At 32.9% G+C, this 18,466-nt stretch overlaps 1 protein-coding gene across 1 annotated transcript; it reads right to left on the reverse strand.

The window, feature by feature from the left end:
- Positions 1 to 1,430: 1,430 nt before the first annotated feature.
- LOC133792392 (uncharacterized) lies at positions 1,431 to 2,135 on the reverse strand. Its single transcript, XM_062230294.1, has one exon. It carries the CDS (start codon positions 2,133 to 2,135, stop codon positions 1,431 to 1,433), a length of 705 nt encoding a protein of 234 aa, XP_062086278.1.
- Between the last annotated feature and the right edge of the window lie 16,331 nt (positions 2,136 to 18,466).

Below are 18,466 nucleotides of genomic sequence, written 5' to 3' on the forward strand. Positions count from 1 at the left end.
AAATACTTGGAAATCAAATTTCCAAGAATTAAAATTCTTGTAAACCCGAATTCTATCTAGTGCCCTAAGCACGAGGCATTACAAATATCTGGCGAGGATGCATAAACAAGACAACCAAATGCTCTTAAGTGATCATATGAAGGCTCCTTTTGATGAAGAATGAAATATAGTGTTGTGTCCTTAAGAAGAACAGAAGGAGTACAATTTATGAGATAAGCCACAGTTTTATGCATGTAGCTCCAATAAATAAGAGGTGAATGAGATTGAAAAGCAAGACTCTAGCTACATCAAGAATATGTTGGTGTTTTAGTTCCACAACAGAGTTTTGTTGGGGTTGATCAACACATTAATGATAGTGTAAAATACATTTACTTGCTTAAAAAGATTGTAAACTAAGTTCTTTAGCATTGTCACTTCTTATAGCTTTGATATTTATACCACACTATGTAGAAATAAAAGTGAAAAAATGTTGTATGGCAGGAGGAAGCATCTGACTTTGCTTTTAACATATAAATCCATGTATACCTAGATTTATCATCAAAAATGGTTAGAAAGTATTTGTAGCCTTCTACACTAATGAGGTGAAAGGGACCCCATATATCTATATGAATAAGATCAAAAGTAGTGGAAGCAAAATGATTATGAGAAACAAAAGGAATCCTTTTTTGGTTGGCAAAATGGCATATAGAGCAATGCTTGTCTACTGAATTATAGAAAGAGCTTTATTGATATTACTAGAAATAGAATGTGAAGAGTGTCAGAGCCTTATGTGCCATTGATTGGCATCAATGCAGGGACTACAAAAAGGCTTATTAGTAATGGAAAAAAAAAAGACAAATCTTGTTCAGAGTATAAGAGTTTCTCATATTGCTTAGTTGTCTCAATTTTCAAAATCAAAGTAATTCCCTGTAGAAAACAACAAGTGGGAGTAAAGATAACTTTGTTGGAAGTTTAAGCAATATAGGAAGCAACAGAAAAAAGATTGAGTTTAAAGTCAGGTAACATGTTTGAGGGTTATCTTATTTGTTATATGAACTGTTTCTAATTTATCAATTTGGACAGTTAAACTAGTAGGTAGAATAACTTGAGATGCATCTACTTTATCATCAAAAGAGGAACAACAATTGATGTTATAGCATATGTGGTGAGTTTCATCACTATCAACAACCCAAAGAAAAGGGGGGTAAAGATACAGTTTTACCATAGAAGTTTGAAGCAGCATGTGCAACATAGCTAGTATTCAGTTGGCTTTGGAGCTGTTGACACATTAAGGTCATGAGTTTTTGTCAAATTTCATTAAAATCAACATTCTTAGTTGGTTCAGTAGAGGAAGTAGAGACTTGAGAAGCTTGAGCTTTGTCACTTTGTTTCCTCCTATCACCATAACCAAGAGGGAACCCATGAAGAAAAAAGCATTTGTCAACAAGATGCTATGGTATGTGACAGTGAGAGCAAGTATATCTTGGTTTCTTAGTTCTTGAAGTTGCAGTAGTCGAAAGAGTGGATGGAGGATTGGGATTATGTGGTGAATTCAGAGATGGATTCTGAGTCTTTGGAGTAACTATGGTGGCAACAAGATTGTTAGTAATAGATGTGCCAATCTTGTGTTTCCTTTCATCGTGAATGACCATAGAAAAAACCTTAGCAAGAGAGGGAAAAGGTTCAATCAATATAATTGGACCTCTAATGGAGTGAAAAGACTCATTTAAACGAGCTAGGAATAGCAAAACCTGATCCCGATTGTACAAATCGAGATTGTTCTTGCCACCTTCACAATTGTAGATTGTATATGAGTGGTATTCATTTATTTCATCCCAAAGATCCTTGAGTTTGCAAAAGTAGGCACTGGCAGCATCATCTCCTTGCCAAAGTTGAGAAAGAACTTGCTTAATTTCAAAATTGCGAGGATCGTTCCCTTCGCTAAATCGATCAGTGATTTCTTGCCATATAGCCACAGCTGTCTTGAGGTACATCACTAAATCCGTAATTTCATTGGAAATGGAAATTAAGATCCATGACATGGCCATGTTGTTGCATCTTAACCAGGAGCTATGAATGGGAACTGTTGATGGGGGTTTGGGAAGAGAACCATCTACAAATTCCCTTTTGTTCTTGGCACCGAGAGATATGGTCATGGAACATTTCCAAGATTGAAAATGTGTTTTAGTGAGTAGGAGATGCAATGAGCATACCAAGGTGATCTCCAGTGCTGAGGTAATAGGGATGACTAAAATCATCATGTGCAGGTTGATCAACGTTGTTGATGAGTGGGTCAAAATGATTGGAAGAAGAAGCAAGACCACCATTGACAGCGGATGTCTGAACTCTCCGAGAGACTGTGCGAGAAACAGCAATGTAGTCAGTTTCCGGAGCTAAGGGATCTAGCTTTGATTTGTAGTGTTTCTGGTGCTTAGACTGGCCATCGTTTTCAATCAAGAAAGGGGAACCTGGCTCTGTACCATATTAGGTAAATTGAGGCAATGAAAGAAAAATTAAAAAAGTGTATTTGACTTAGAATGGGTTACAGTATATATAGGCAAGGATGTCTGTTACAATAACAAAATGTAACAAGCGTGGTTTGTTACTTATTAATAGAAAATATATCAGAGTAACAGACTAAGCCTAATCCTAATAATGTTTGTTGTGAGTTTGAGTTGTTGTTGTGTTATTTTTGAGTTTATGACTCATTTATGTTAAATTTCTTGCTTTCAATGAATTGTTATGGTTGCAGTCGGGTGGCTATGACGTTCCTATACCTATATCTGATATTAGTCCATCAGTTATTAAGATTCAAGTAACTCCTAACATTCAAAAAAAAACTTTGTGTATTTGATCCATTTTATATTTTCATCTTTCTAAAAACTCTCTAAAAAGAAAATGGATATATTCTCATGAATTTAATTTCTACAATTTTTCATGAAATAGAATCTCTCTTTATGTCTATATTGTTAGAATATTTATTTAGATTTGGTATATAAAATCAATTTGTTACAACTAATTGATTTAATATATTAAAGTTAATATTTAATTTATTGACAAAATATTATAATTAATGGTCAACATTGTTTGTTACCTGATTTTGTTGTTACCCGATTTTTCACATCCCAACTGATTGAGAAAATATCTCAATCTGTGGCAGAGACTCTGATGGTAGGTCTCACTCTATAAATATAGAGTACTGGTCCCCAAGCTCACTTCTCATTCTGACTTTCAATAACTCCATCTAAAAGAGTTAGTGAGAGCTTGGAAGCCCATGTACTCGTTCTAACTTCTGTTTCTTTTCTTTTGTAGATCTAAAGCTAGATCGAGGTTATCAATTGCAATGGCTGGAGGTATACAATATTCGATCCTCTTTTTGTATATGTTCATTCTATATATTATTCCGCCTACATGTATATAGGATTGTTCATATGCCTATATTTCATTTTAATCTAACATTTGGTATTAGTCGCCATAATCATCTCTGCCTTGCTAATTTTATCTGCATATATATATTTATTTGATTTATATATGCATTTATATTTATATTCATATTCACATATATATATCTATAATTTTCGGATATGTATTGACCGTATATCTCAAAATTTTCTTTTGGTAATTTGATTGTGTTTGTATTGTTTTGTGTTTACGTATATGTTATATCTAACATTTTTTGGCAATATAAACATAATTATTCACATATATATTCATTTGTGTACATACCCGAAAGTTTTTAATGCCTTAATTTTTTTTTTTTTATTCAACACCGGTTTTTCAATCTCCACATCATTAGAAATCCTTAAGTTTATATTTTTCAAAAGAATTTATGCATTAAAAACGAGTTTTCCAACTCATTGTGTTGCTGAATTTTTTGAACGAATCCGGTTATGGCCAAAAACAATTTTGATATTAAAGTTCGATTTTTTGTTGGTTTTTAATCAATATCAAGCCATAAATCTCTTCATATAAGGTTTTCTAATTGATCTGGGCTTTAAAATCTTAAAAATCAACGTCAAAATGGGGTTTTCCAGTCGGGTTTGGAGACCGGGTCCCGTGACCCGTTTGCAGGAAATCGGGTCAAAACGACCCGAATGGCTGAAGAAGACGACAGAAATGACATGTCGTTTCTTGAGTTTATGAAGAAAAACGACTTATCGTTTTGACAAGGCTTACGGCAAACTACAGGGGAAATGACATGACGACATGTTGTTTCCCACCTACAGCACAATAAACGACCTGTCGTTTGACGGGTCATTTGACAATTCTAAGGGGAAAACGTGTGTTTTCCCCGTGGCAGATTTTTTTAAAAAAATTAAGAAAAATTGAAGAAAATTCCGAAAAATTACATTTTTTATTTATTTTGGGATTTTATTATTTTCTTGATTTTAATGCTTATTTAGATAATAAATTTCATTTTTAATTTTTGCAAATTTAATTAAAACATATAATTTTGGTAAATTATATATTTGGAAATTAATTAAGATGTGTAATTACTTAATTTTGGTGTATTTATTGCATGGTATATTTCTTTTATTCATGCAATATTAAATAATTGTGCTACTTTAAGAATGTAATTATTTTTTGTTTTACAATTAAGTTTGTACAATTATTTTATTAATTCACCAAATCAATAAATAATTTTATTGTCTTATTTAACATGAATATTTCTGCCAAGCATATATATGGAATTATTGTATTTATTTTCGTACATATAGTTAATTATGCTAATTGTATGATTATTTTATTCATGCAAATTTATTCTAAGTATAATTATCTTTAATTTTCTATGTATGACTTTATAATTTTAAATACGTTATATATTCCATTATTGTGCTAGATATATTTAGAGTATATTCAAACATTAAGATAGGTTGAATAATATTTAGCACATTAATATTCATAATTTATTCATAAAACATTTAGGGTGAATAAAATTATGAATAATTCATAAACAATTTTGTGGTTGACATAAGAAAGCATGAAACTGAGACAAATGCTCAATCTAGAACGGTTTTTAATGATCTTCAGAACGACCACACTAGGAGCACTACTCTCTGTGATTGCCTATTATGTTATAACGAAATTGTTCTTAGGTTTCCTTAGAGCCTGAAACATAATGCCTAGTGAACCATATAATTTTACATAATTAGGGAGTAGCCACAGCATCTTTAATTATATATAATTATATATTCTTGAAAGGATCACATAATGGACATAAATTGTGATTAATTATATAGATATAATAATTTTACCCCACAGGGATTTTATTATATTTATATAATTAATTAGGATAATATATTAAATTATTTTTCTTAATTTACCCACAGGAGTTATGAAAATTAATTTAATAGTTTTATCATAAAGTTTAATTTAGATAGAAGTATCAAACCTTAATTTATCCCAAATAATTCGTTTGAATAATCTATCATCCTATACATCTAATTTTATTAAAAATTTAGCCCACAGGCAATTTTCGTTTAATAAAATTTCATTCTTCAGCATGTTATACATTGGTAAAACATGACTTCATTAAGCTCAATCTTCAAAATCTAAGTTTGTAATCCTATTCATCCAACTTCTTCATCATCCTCTAGTTTTGTTGAAATCCTTACCGAAATTCCTGAGCTTAGGGGTGATAATTTCAAAATCTGGAAAGAACGAGTTCTTCTTCATTTAGGCTGTGCCGACATGGACTACGCAATAAGGAAGGACGAAGCTACTGCAATCACTGCGACTAGCACTGCTGCTGAGATCGCACTATATGAAAAATGGGAGCAATCCAATCGCCTCAGCATCATGTTCATTATGTCCAAGATCCCTCTGGGAATGCGTGGATCGGTGGAGCAACCTGAGAAAGTCAAAGACTTGATCAAACTGATCGATGAGCAGTTTGACACTTCAGACAAACCACTTTACAACAACCTCATCCACCAATTCTCATCCACAAAACTCACTGGTGTCAAAGGAGTTAGAGAACATATTTCAAAGATGAGGGACATTTCTGCTCAACTGAAGAAGCTCGATGTAGTCATTCCTGAAACCTTCCTGGTCCACTACATCCTTAACAATCTTCCACCTCAATACGGGCCTTTCAAAATTTCCTACAACACACATAAGGGCAAATGGAGTATCAATGAACTGATAACCATGTGTGCTCAAGAAGAAGCAAGGCTCCTGCAGGAACAAGGTGAAAGTGCTCACATGGCCACCCAAGGCAAGAAACGCAAACCATCCAAGAAGGACAAGGGGAAAAATAAAGTGTCTTCCCAAGGCGAAATAAAGAAGGATTCCATCAAGTGTTTCTTCTGCAAAAAGAAGGGATATGCGAAAAAGGAATGCGCCAAGTTCAAGAAATGGATGGATGACAAAAGTAATCCAATTTCATTCGTATGTTATGAATCTAATATGGCTAATGTTAATATTAACACATGGTGGATTGATTCTGGATCAACAATTCACATTTCAAATTCCTTGCAGGGTTTCCAAAACCTAAGGAAGCCAGTGGGAAGTGAGCAAAGCATCTTATCCGAAAACAAGATGGGCTCACATGTGGAGGCTATTGGAACGTGCCATTTAGTTTTAAGCAGCGGTTTTTGTTTTAAAGTTAGAAAAGACATTTTATGTACCAAGTTTCTCTAGAAACTTGATTTCTATTTCAAGACTTGTACCTTTTGGTTTTTCCTTTACATTTTCAGACAAATCTTTTAAGTTATATAATAAATCTGAATGTGTTGGAAATGGTATTTTGTCTGATGGTCTTTACTGCCTTAATTTACAAAATAATACCACTTATAATAATGTGCACGTTCACGCTGGCAATAAAAGATGTGTTATGAATGAGAATTCCTCTACATTATGGCACTGGATATTGGGACATATCTCCATTGATAGAATTAGAAGGTTAGTAAAAGATGGGGTACTCAATACCTTATATTTTACTGATTTTGATACTTGTGTGGATTGCATTAAGGGAAAGCATACCTCCAAGTCTAAGAAAAGTGGTGTCCATAGGAGTTCCGACCTATTAGAAATCATACATACTGTTATATGTAGTCCAAACATGGACTCATATGGTCAGAAATACTTCATCTCTTTCATAGATGATTACTCACGTTACATGTATATCTACTTACTTCATAACAAAAGCGAAGCGTTAGATGTCTTTAAGATATTTAAAGCTGAAGTAGAGAAACAATGCAATAAGCAAATTAAGATAGTGAGATCAGATAGAGGTGGAGAATATTATAGTAGATACACTGAAGATGGACAAGCACCTGGCCCTTTTGCAAAGTTTCTTCAAGAAAATGGGATTGTTCCCCAATATACCATGCCCGGTACACCCGAGAAAAATGGTGTTACAAAAAGGAGAAACCGAACATTGATGGACATGGTGCGGAGTATGCTTAGCAGCAACCCTAAACTTCCTACATCCTTATGGACTGAAGCTCTAAAGTGTAGAGTCCAAGAACTTCACTCAGCTAGTTAGATAGTAGTATAATAGTAATAGTAGTAGTATTTTTATGACTGTGGATTTTGGTTCAGATTGGGATTTATTTGGACACTCATAGTAACACTTGTAGATTTTCTAAGTTTAACTTATAGTTTAAGAATATTAATTTTAACCTAAGGTTTGATTATTATGACTGATATTGATGATGATATTTATTATATTATAAGGTTTAGATAGACCCAATAAGAAAGTAACACTTGTCATGTGTATTTTATTGATAATTAAGTATTTTTGAGGAATAAGTTTATTAAGAGTAATATTTGAATATCCTAGGGTCTGTCAGCAGCTTTGAAAACGTTAGAGGACTTAGTCAAGGCTGTTTACTCAATTCAAATTAAGCTTAAAATGTGCAATTTCGTGTTTAAATATTCAGCGTATGCCGATATATCGCAGCTATAGGGGGCGATATATCGTAGTACGGGGATACGAAAACACGTAACTTCGCACGAGCACCTCGACGAGCCTCGGGCATGCTGGCCCAGGCGATATATCACCTACAAGGGGCGATATATCGGCTCCCTTAGTATAATTTTGAAAGTTTTTGAAAACATTCCCATTTTAATCTTTAACCTCTTGATAAGTCCAGCATCTTTCTGACCGAGTCTTCAGCCTCTGCTGAACAATAATTCAAATATATTTCACTTAAAAGCCATTATTTTTATTCAAGTTAAATGAAGATCTTTTCATCCTTGAACTCTATAAATAGGACCTAGTACCCAGCCATTTATTCACTCATCAAGCTAAGTTCAGAGGCTGCAAGTTGCTAGGTTATTATTGAGAGTATAAACACTTGGGTTGGGGATTATAAGCTTAATCATTATAAGCTTACCAAACACTTGGGAAGTAAGGTTTATAGCACATTTCGGTTCAAGGTTTAGATTGGTCATAAAATCATTCAAGGTATTCCGAACTCTAGTTCATTTTGGTATTATTTTTCTTTAAGTTCTTATAGTTTCTACTCAATGTCCTAACTTTATTCTTTATTCTTGGATAGGAAATCTAAGACCTTGAACATAAGGTTTTTGGTAAGTATATTCTTGATGGTATAGTTCGTCCATTCTTTTCATCTCATTCTCTTTAGTATACTCACCCTTCCATTTATGGTTCTTAGGAGTGTTCCAAAGTCCCAAATCTGTTCTCATATCCCGGTACTTTTGGTAAGGAAAATAGGATAGAATTCTATATGTTATGTTATGTGTTATCTTATAATTTATGTGTTATGATTAACCTATGATTTATGTGATGTTATGTATGTTTGTAGACTTGGGCATATGACCTGTACAACTAACAAGCCCCAATAAATTTATGGGCATATGACTTGCTTAGCTAGCAAGCCCCACAAATCTAATGGGCATATGACTTGTTTAGTTTATAGGACCCCAAGTAATAATGGCCATTATAGTAAGTGTAACATATGTTTATGATATGTTTTATGTTGCATTATGAATTTTATGTATATGGTTTATGTGTTAGGTTTTCCTTGCTGAGCATTAGGCTCACTCCTTTATGTTTACATGTGCAGGAAAATAGCTTTGGTGGCGGGAAAGGTTCTTGGAAGCTTGGAAATGTGTATTGAGGCGGAATGGAATCGAAGGGCCGAGAGTTCGATTGAGGATGAAGTTTCTTTAACTATGGTTTTATATGTATTTTCCGCACTTTACTATGTAATCCATTTATTTAAAATTATGTTATGTTTTTCTTTTAAAAACAATGGGATCTCATATCCTACTTAAAGTTTTATGTAGTTTAACATTTGTTTTTACAAGTCTTTAATAAAGTAATGATTATTTCACTTGTAAGTTTATTAAAAGTTAGTGTCTATGTACTGTTAGGAAAATATGTATTATTGCTCAATGGAATTATGGAAAAACCAAATACAACTCTATGCAAAAATACAATGGACAAGATAATATTGATTAAATTTAGTGTCTATGTACTGTTAGGAAAATATGTATTATTGCTCAATGGAATTGTGGAAAAACCAAATACAACTCTATGCAAAAATACAATGGACAAGATAATATTGATTAAATAAGTATTACAACTCAATTGCTCAAAATACAAGTAAATAAAAAGATGTAGAAGAAGAAGATTACAAACTCAATACTATAACAATACAAGTAAATAAGAAGAACAAAAGAATGAAAACACAAACAAACTCTCACACAACCAAAGTGTAGAGTAGTGGGGATTACCAACTTGAACAAGGATCAAGACCTTTGTCCAAAAGCTTATTTCCCCCTATTCTCTAAACACTAAGGGATCTATCTAGGAAATAGCTCTCTGGAATTATCAAGCCTTTTGGTGTATTTTTCAGCCAAGTGCTTTGTGGATGAAAAATGGTGTGTCTTACAAGTGAGCATTAGGCTCCTATTTATAGAGTTTGAGATACCCCTTTGAATTTCAAATTCCTCCAACCCCCATGGCTGTTACCAATGTTTAATTGGATGTTTTATGGAATTAAAATAGAGAATTGGGAGTTACTTAGCTGTTGGAAACATTCAAAATTGGATAAAAACTGAGATTCAAAGAAGCTGTCAGCCACTAGGGTCGCGGCGCTTGTTCCAGGCGCCGCGGCGCTCAGTCAAGTTCAGCCACTAGGGCCGCGGTGCTTGTTCTAGGCGTTGCGACGCTCAGTCAAGTTCAGCAACAAAATTTTTCAGTTTTTTCCAAAACGTTCCAATTTATTCTCACTTGATTTTGTAACTTCCATACACAATATAGGAGTTAAAATCACATCTCTATCAGCCATTTCTCATATGGCTTTATGAAATCCAATCTCAAATGTGTAACATATAATATACACATTATTGGGTAATGTTTGGGAGTTACAAATTTGTAACTGATTTTGTAACTCCAAAATATATCACATTTGGATACACACATGTGTCCAATTTTGTGACTCTCAATAATATGTTACAAGGTGTGACAAATCACATTTTATCACATTATTTAATCTAATATTATATTATATGAAATAATATAACATTCCCCCACTAGATTAAATAATCACTTTTTGTAACACTTATTTAATCAATCAAACATTATATTAAAATATAATATTCCCCCACTTGATTAAATAATCACTCTCTATAGAAACCTTTGCATTGGTGCATAAAGTAAAATGTCTTTCGACTTGAATTTTACCTTAGTGTAATTATTACAAAGTTTGTTGAAATTTTGGTTGTAGAAGCATTGAACCACTATCCCTTGATAACAAACCGGTGATAACACACACACCTTTGCTATGTTCACTTGAGACCTCAATGTCTCGCTTTTGCACCGTTAATGGCCATGTGCACATTCCATTCATAGACTTTTCTTGAGAATGACTCCCAATTCTCATGAGGGGCGGCACCACCCCTAGGTCTATATAGGTAGAACTCTTACAGTATTTTGTTACCGTAAAATACTTGTCTTTTCAAGACTGAGTTCTATTAAAAAGCCTTTCGGTTTTAACCCTCAATTTGGTAACACACTAGTACTCATATCTCAGATGGGACAAAATTGGAGTACTACTATCTATTCACTTGATTGACTTGTTATTACCTATTGAACCTAATACTAGTTTGGTTACTAGTATTAAGATAGGTTACCATCAACCGTGAATCTCTTTAGGGAGTCTAAGTCCCACCCCTTGAGATGTAGAAATGATTCCATTTGAATCTTTTCTTTTCTCATGTATGCATACTTAGACACTCTCATTATTTTATTCAAACTTTGTTGCTAGCCATAGTTTGATTAAAATAGTTACCCCTTTAAAATAGTGATTTTGACCATAGTCAACGCCCCCACTATTTTATAGTTTTATATCCAAGATAAACATTTTCCTTGAATATTAATTCTAGAAACCTCTTTGTTTATAAAATTCTCCTTTATGTTTAAATTGATTCCTTCTTGAATCAAAATATTACAAACAATGTCTTTAGACACCAAACATGTCTAGATTTGTTCATTCTATACACATATATAGCCAATGTGATTTAGAATGTGGAATTCAAATCACCTATTTGATAGGATGACCAAATTAATCAAATGATTAACAACAAAATAAATTGATTAACTTTGGAGCATCACCCCAACATTTCTCACATAATGATAATAAAATATCACTTTAAAATAGAAATCTCTTCATTTCTAATAAGTCATTTATCCTCCAAGATAAATCTAGACCTATGATTCTCAAAGTTCATCATGAGTCCTCTATGCCACATGATAAACTCTCAAGATAAAACCTCAATGTTTATCTTGATTTATTTACTTGCTAAAACAAGGCACACTTCTTTCAAAGCAACTTTTACTTTTAGTTGTCTAAATAATCTCAAAATCACTTAAACAACTTTTGTGTATTTCTTAAGAGTCTCTTTGAGATTCTTTCGAAGACATCAATTTGACATCCATTGATTTTCTCATCAAAATCAAAATGAAGATGTCAATTTTTTAAACACTTTAAATCAAAGAAAATAAGCCCTCATTGATTTATTTAAACACTTTGATTTCTTATGTTTTTGTTTAAAATTATTTCCTCATTGAGATTAATTTAAACATATCACCATCTTTAACCAAAATGAATAAAGTTCTCTTTTATTCACCATTGGTGTAAAGATTCAAAATTGCTTCTCCAATTTTGAAATGTCTCCTCATTGAATATTTAAGAATTATTGTCACTAAATAATTCTCAAATATATTTCATTTGACCACACTCTAGACTTTAAGTCTATTGAGTCAACATGTCATCCAACAATTTTTGAATCCACCTTGATCCATTTTCTTGCAATGGCAAGACACAACCATTAAAAGATGTAACCCCCTTAGGTTCATCTTTTCTTATCTCATAAAATGAGATGGTCAACACTTAAATGAGAAATTTAATTTCTCAAATAATTCTCTTTATTTACCAAATAAATGGTAACTCATCACATTGCAATAACATAGGATAAACATATTAACATCTCACAAATGTTTGCATGATTATATTTCAATATAATTTCACATTGTTGTCAATATATATGAAATGTATTGATTATATTTCAATATATGACTAATTCATGTTTTCATATTAATAATATCATACACATATGATTTCATATTTCTATTGATTCACAAAATCAATATATTTATACAAGTCATATAAAACTCATAGTTGTCATTCTAATAATTTCCCATTAACACAAAATAAGTTCTATGACATGCTAGCATACTACCCAATAATCTACCAGATTATTTACAAGTTAATCACATATAACAAAAACTCAAGATATTATATTATCTTCTAATATAACCATTAAAAAACAAAGGAGATTAGAAAACAATGAATCTCATTTATAAACTTTTCTTCTTCTCATTTCTATCACTATATGAAAACCATTAGATCTTCTAAGAAAACCACAGAAGAGCATTACCTTATCTTACCATCTTTTCAAAGTTGGAACCTCATAAAATCTCCATGGTTTCTCCTTCCATTGAAAAGGAAATTAAGCTTTTGATTGTTAGGAAAATATGTATTATTGCTCAATGGAATTATGGAAAAACCAAATACAACTCTAGGCAAAAATACAATGGACAAGATAATATTGATTAAATGAGTATTACAACTCAATTGCTCAAAATACAAGTAAATAAAAAGATGTAGAAGAAGAAGATTACAAACTCAATACTATAACAATACGAGTAAATAAGAAGAACAAGAAGAACAAAAGAATGAAAACACAAAACAAACTCTCACACAACCAAAGTGTAGAGTAGTGGGGATCACCAACTTGAACAAGGTTCAAAACCTTTGTCCAAAAGTTTATTTCCCCCTATTCTCTAAGCACTAAGGGATCTCTCTAGGAAATAGCTCTCTGGAATTATCAAGCCTTTTGGTGTATTTTTCAGCCAAGTGCTTTGTGGATGAAAAATGGTGTGTCTTACAAGTGAGCATTAGGCTCCTATTTATAGAGTTTGAGATACCCCTTTGAATTTCAAATTCCTCCAACCCCCATGGCTGTTACCAATGTTTAATTGGATGTTTTATGGAATTAAAATAGAGATTTGGGAGTTACTTAGCTGTTGGAAACGTTCAAAATTGGATAAAAACCGAAATTCAAAGAAGCTGTCAGCCACTAGGGTCGCGGCGCTTGTTCCAGGCGCTGCGGCGCTCAGTCAAGTTCAGCAACAAATTTTTTCATTTTTTTCCAAAACGTTCCAATTTATTCCCACTTGATTTTGTAACTTCCATACATAATATGGGAGTTAAAATCACATCTCTATCAGTCATTTCTCATATGGCTTTATGAAATCCAGTCTCAAATGTGTAACATATAATATACACATTATTGGGTAATATTTGGGAGTTATAAATTTGTAACTGATTTTGTAACTCCAAAATATGTCACATTTGGATACACACATGTGTCCAATTTTGTGACTCTCAATAATATGTTACAAGGTGTGACAAATCACATTTTGTCACATTATTTAATCTAATATTATATTAAATGAAATAATATAACATGTACAGTTTTCGTTAATGGTCCAAAGTCTAGAGTAGTTAGGTCATTACATAAAGACATTCGTGTACATATTAAATCGAGTTCCAACAAAGGCAGTCTCAAAAACTCCTTTCGAATTATGGAAAGGTTGGTAACCGAGTTTGCAACATGTACGCATTTGGGGATGCCCATCTGAAGTTAGGGTATACAATCCACAAGAAAATAAATTGGACCCAAGGACCATAAGTGGATACTTTATTGGATACGCCGAAAGGTCTAAAGGTTACAAGTTTTATTGTCCATCTAATAGCACTAGGATTGTGGAATCAAGGAATGCAAAATTTCTTGAAAATGCATTGATTAGTGGGAGTGATCAATCTAAGAACTTAGGTTCAGAGAAAGATCCTTCAGAACCCTCTACCTCAAGAGCAAAATTGATTGTGGGTCATAACACCCTTAAAGTCCAAATGGATGTTGAACCACCACAGCCAATTGTTGAAGATCCACAAGTCAATATTGAAGTTCAAATGGATCAAGTTGTTCAGGAGTTGCCTATAATTGTTGAACAACAACCTGAACCACCCGTTCCTCAAGAGCCTGCTGGTGTAGCCTTTAAAAGATCCACTAGGACAACAAAATCGGCGATACCTAGTGACAACATTGTGTATTTGCAAGAATCTGACTACAATATTGGAGCCGAAAATAATCCAGAAATGTTTTCACATGCTATGAATAGCAAAGAATCGGAACTGTGGTACAATGCCATGAATGAAGAAATGAATTCTATGAAGAGCAACAGATTCTGAGATCTTGTTGAGTTGCCTAATGGAGTGAGGGCTATTGGGTGTAAATGGGTCTTCAAAACAAAGAAAGACTCATTAGGCAACATTGAGAGACACAAAGCGAGACTCGTTGCTAAGGGATTCACTCAAAAAGAAGGAATTGACTACACGGAGACCTTTTCTCCGGTATCTAAGAAAGATTCCCTCAGAGTTATCCTGGCATTAGTTGCTCATTTCGATTTAGAGCTGCAGCAGATGGATGTGAAAACTGCCTTCCTAAATGGTGACCTAGAGGAGGAGGTATACATGAAACAACTAGAAGGGTTCTCCTCTAGTGATGGTGAGCATTTGGTGTGCAAGCTTAAGAAGTCCATCTATGGTTTAAAACAAGCGTCCCGTCAATGGTATTTAAAATTCCATGATGCCATCTCTTCTTTTGGATTTGAATCAAATGCCATGGATCAATGTATATACCAGAAGGTCAGTGGGAGTAAGATTTGTTTTCTTGTTTTATATGTGGACGATATTCTTCTTGCAACCAATGATAAGGGCATGCTACATGAGGTGAAGCAATTTCTCTCAAAGAACTTTGAGATGAAGGATATGAGTGATGCGTCTTATTTCATTGGCATTAAGATCCATCGAGATAGATTCAAAGGTATCTTAGGTCTATTTCAAGAAACCTACATTAACAAAGTTATAGAGAGATTCCGGATGAAAGATTGTTCACCAAGTGTTGCTCCTATCGTTAAGGGTGATAAATTAAATTTGAGCCAGTGTCCAAAGAATGATTTTGAAAAGGAAGAAATGAAGAACATCCCATATGCTTCTACTGTTGGAAGCTTGATGTATGCTCAGGTGTGCACACGACCCAGCATTGCCTTTGCTGTCGGAATGCTAGGAAGATTTCAGAGTAACCCGGGATTAGACCACTGGAAAGCAGCAAAGAAAGTTATGAGGTATCTTCAGGGTACTAAGGATTACAAACTCATGTTCAGACGAACCGAAAACCTAGAAGTAGTTGGCTAGTCAGATTCAGACTTTGCTGGTTGTACTGATTCACGTAAATCAACCTCTGGTTACGTGTTTATGTTTGTCGGTGGAGCTATATCATGGAGGAGTAACAAACAGACCTTGACTGTTACTTCTACTATGGAAGCCGAGTTCGTTTCGTGTTTTGAGGCTACATCGCATGGTGTATGGCTAAAGAGTTTCATTTCAGGCCTTAGAGTTTTAGATTCTATATCTAGGCCATTGAGAATGTTCTGCGACAATTCAGCTGTTGTATTCATGGCTAAGAACAACAAGACTGGTAGTCGAAGCAAGTACATCGACATCAAGTACTTAGCCGTGAGAGAACGTGTTAAAGAAAATAAAGTGGTCATTCAACACATTAGCACTGAATTGATGATTGCTGATCCTATGACGAAAGGCTTGTCACCTCATAAATTCAAGGATCATGTAGTGAACATGGGACTTGGTTCCCTTATGTAAATTTATTGTACAAACTGAAGTTATTATCAATGAAACTCTTATTTTAATGTTTTCTCATATTTATGTGCATCTTAATTTTATTTGAGAAAATTTTATCTTCATAGGACTTGAATAAACATAGGGTTCATTCATTTAAGTACATAGCCACATAAATTACATTGTTATGTAATAAATATATTGTAATACATGGAAGATAATACTCGTCACAAAAAGAGGACCTATCGCCATGATTCATATGTTTATTATCTAACAGGGATGATCGTCAGGCTTAAGTAATACATTAATTTAAATACTGACCAAGTGGGAGAATGTTAGAATATTTATTTAGATTTGGTATATAAAATCAATTTGTTACAACTAATTAATTTAATATATTAAAGTCAATATTTAATTTATTGACAAAATATTCTAATTAATGGTCAACATTGTTTGTTACCTGATTTTGTTGTTACCCGATTTTTCATATCCCAACTGATTGATAAAATATCTCAATCTGTGGCAGAGACTCTGATGGCAGGTCTCACTCTATAAATATAGAGTACCGGTCCCCAAACTCACTGCTCATTCTGACTTTCAATAACTCCATCTAAAAAAGTTAGTGAGAGCTTGGGAGTTCGTGTACTAGTTCTAATTCATGTTTCTTTTCTTTTGTAGATCTAAAGCTAGATCAAAGTTATCAATTGCAAAGGCTGGAGGTATATAGAATTGTTCATATGCTTATATTTCATTTTAATCTAACATATATTACATAACATATACGTAATAATAAAAACACTATCAATTTCGAGAAAGAAAAATAACAAGAGTTGAATGAATAATATCAAAATTATATATTATAGAAAAGTTTATAGTTTTTCCTCGAATAGTTAATAAGGTTATTTTAAATTTTAAATTTGCCAGTAGTTGCCTAATGATGGCATGTCTCTTATATATGCGATTAAATTTACTAGTTATGTTAAAGTTTTTTTACTTTTACTCAATAGTAACTGTATTCACTTTTATATATGAGGGAATATATATAATATCGGTCGATCGAGTAGCTAGGTTCACCGTACGTTAATTTTTTATTTATAGTAAGTGGATTACATACAGAGTCCACGGTTACCACTCAAAATGGGCATGGATACGTGGTGAACAGATAAAAGCATATAAGTGTATGGAAAAGGTTCGATATGTGGTGGAGTTTGAGTTGGTTTCCACTAGCAAACACACTACAATTAATAGTATTCAATTTTTATTTTTATTTTTTACTATTTATTTCTTTAAAAAACAAAAAACAATTTCTTTATGTTTCCTTTATAAAGCATGAAGAAATGAGCACTTACTTTTCTACGATCTGTGGTAGCATGTATCATTCACTTTTAGAACACCACTATTGCCTTTACACGAGTTCTGCCTATTTATTCAAACGTCTTATTAGGTTTTGACTTCTTTACGAACAAAAATAATTATATGTTTAATAATTTGTCGCACAATAAATCTTTATTTGTCAATTTAAATATTCACTAATTTCTGAATGGTGTTCGAGTACACTTTTTATTAAACAATTAGATCTATATAGCACTAGTTTTTGTCTTTATACTTGTAGTTTTCTATTGGCGGAATTTCATGAAACCAGAATACTTATATATATATATATAGAGGATAATTCTTCTATGGAAGTTTTCCTTTAAGCTTTATCGGTAGGGCTTTTAGTGTTTCTCGAACCGTGAACAGTTTTCGACGCGACTTTGTTTTATGACCATATATATTGTAGCTATTTAGAACATCTTACAAATTTTCAGAAAATTCTGAATAATTTACATTCAAACATGTTGTTTTCCATGCGCATAAAAAAATTAGTCACGGGTGCAACAACATGTTTGAACCTAGTTTTCGGTACTGTAAACTATTCGGAATTTTCTGAAAATTTGCAGGATACTCTAAATAGCTACAATATACACGGTCATAAAAAAAAATCGCGCCAAAAACTGTTCACGGGTCGAGAATAATGAGAGCTCTATCGGTAGGGCTTAAAGTGAAGCCCCTATAAGATAATTCACATATATATATATATAGTTTGTCATCTATATATATATATATTTATATATATATAGAGGACAAGCTTTATTTTAAGCCTTACTGGTAGGGCTTTCAGTGTTTCTCAATCCGTAAATAATTTTCGGCGCAATTTTTTTTATGACCGTGTATATTGTAGCTATTTAGAGCATCCTGCAAATATTCAG

The sequence above is a fragment of the Humulus lupulus genome, chromosome 7 (genome assembly GCF_963169125.1).
Source record: "Humulus lupulus chromosome 7, drHumLupu1.1, whole genome shotgun sequence".
Taxonomy (NCBI): Eukaryota; Viridiplantae; Streptophyta; class Magnoliopsida; order Rosales; family Cannabaceae; genus Humulus; species Humulus lupulus.

Excerpts from the sequence above, each read along its gene's own strand:
- LOC133792392 (XM_062230294.1), bottom strand. The coding sequence starts at position 2,135 with ATGACCATATCTCTCGGTGCCAAGAACAAAAGGGAATTTGTAGATGGT.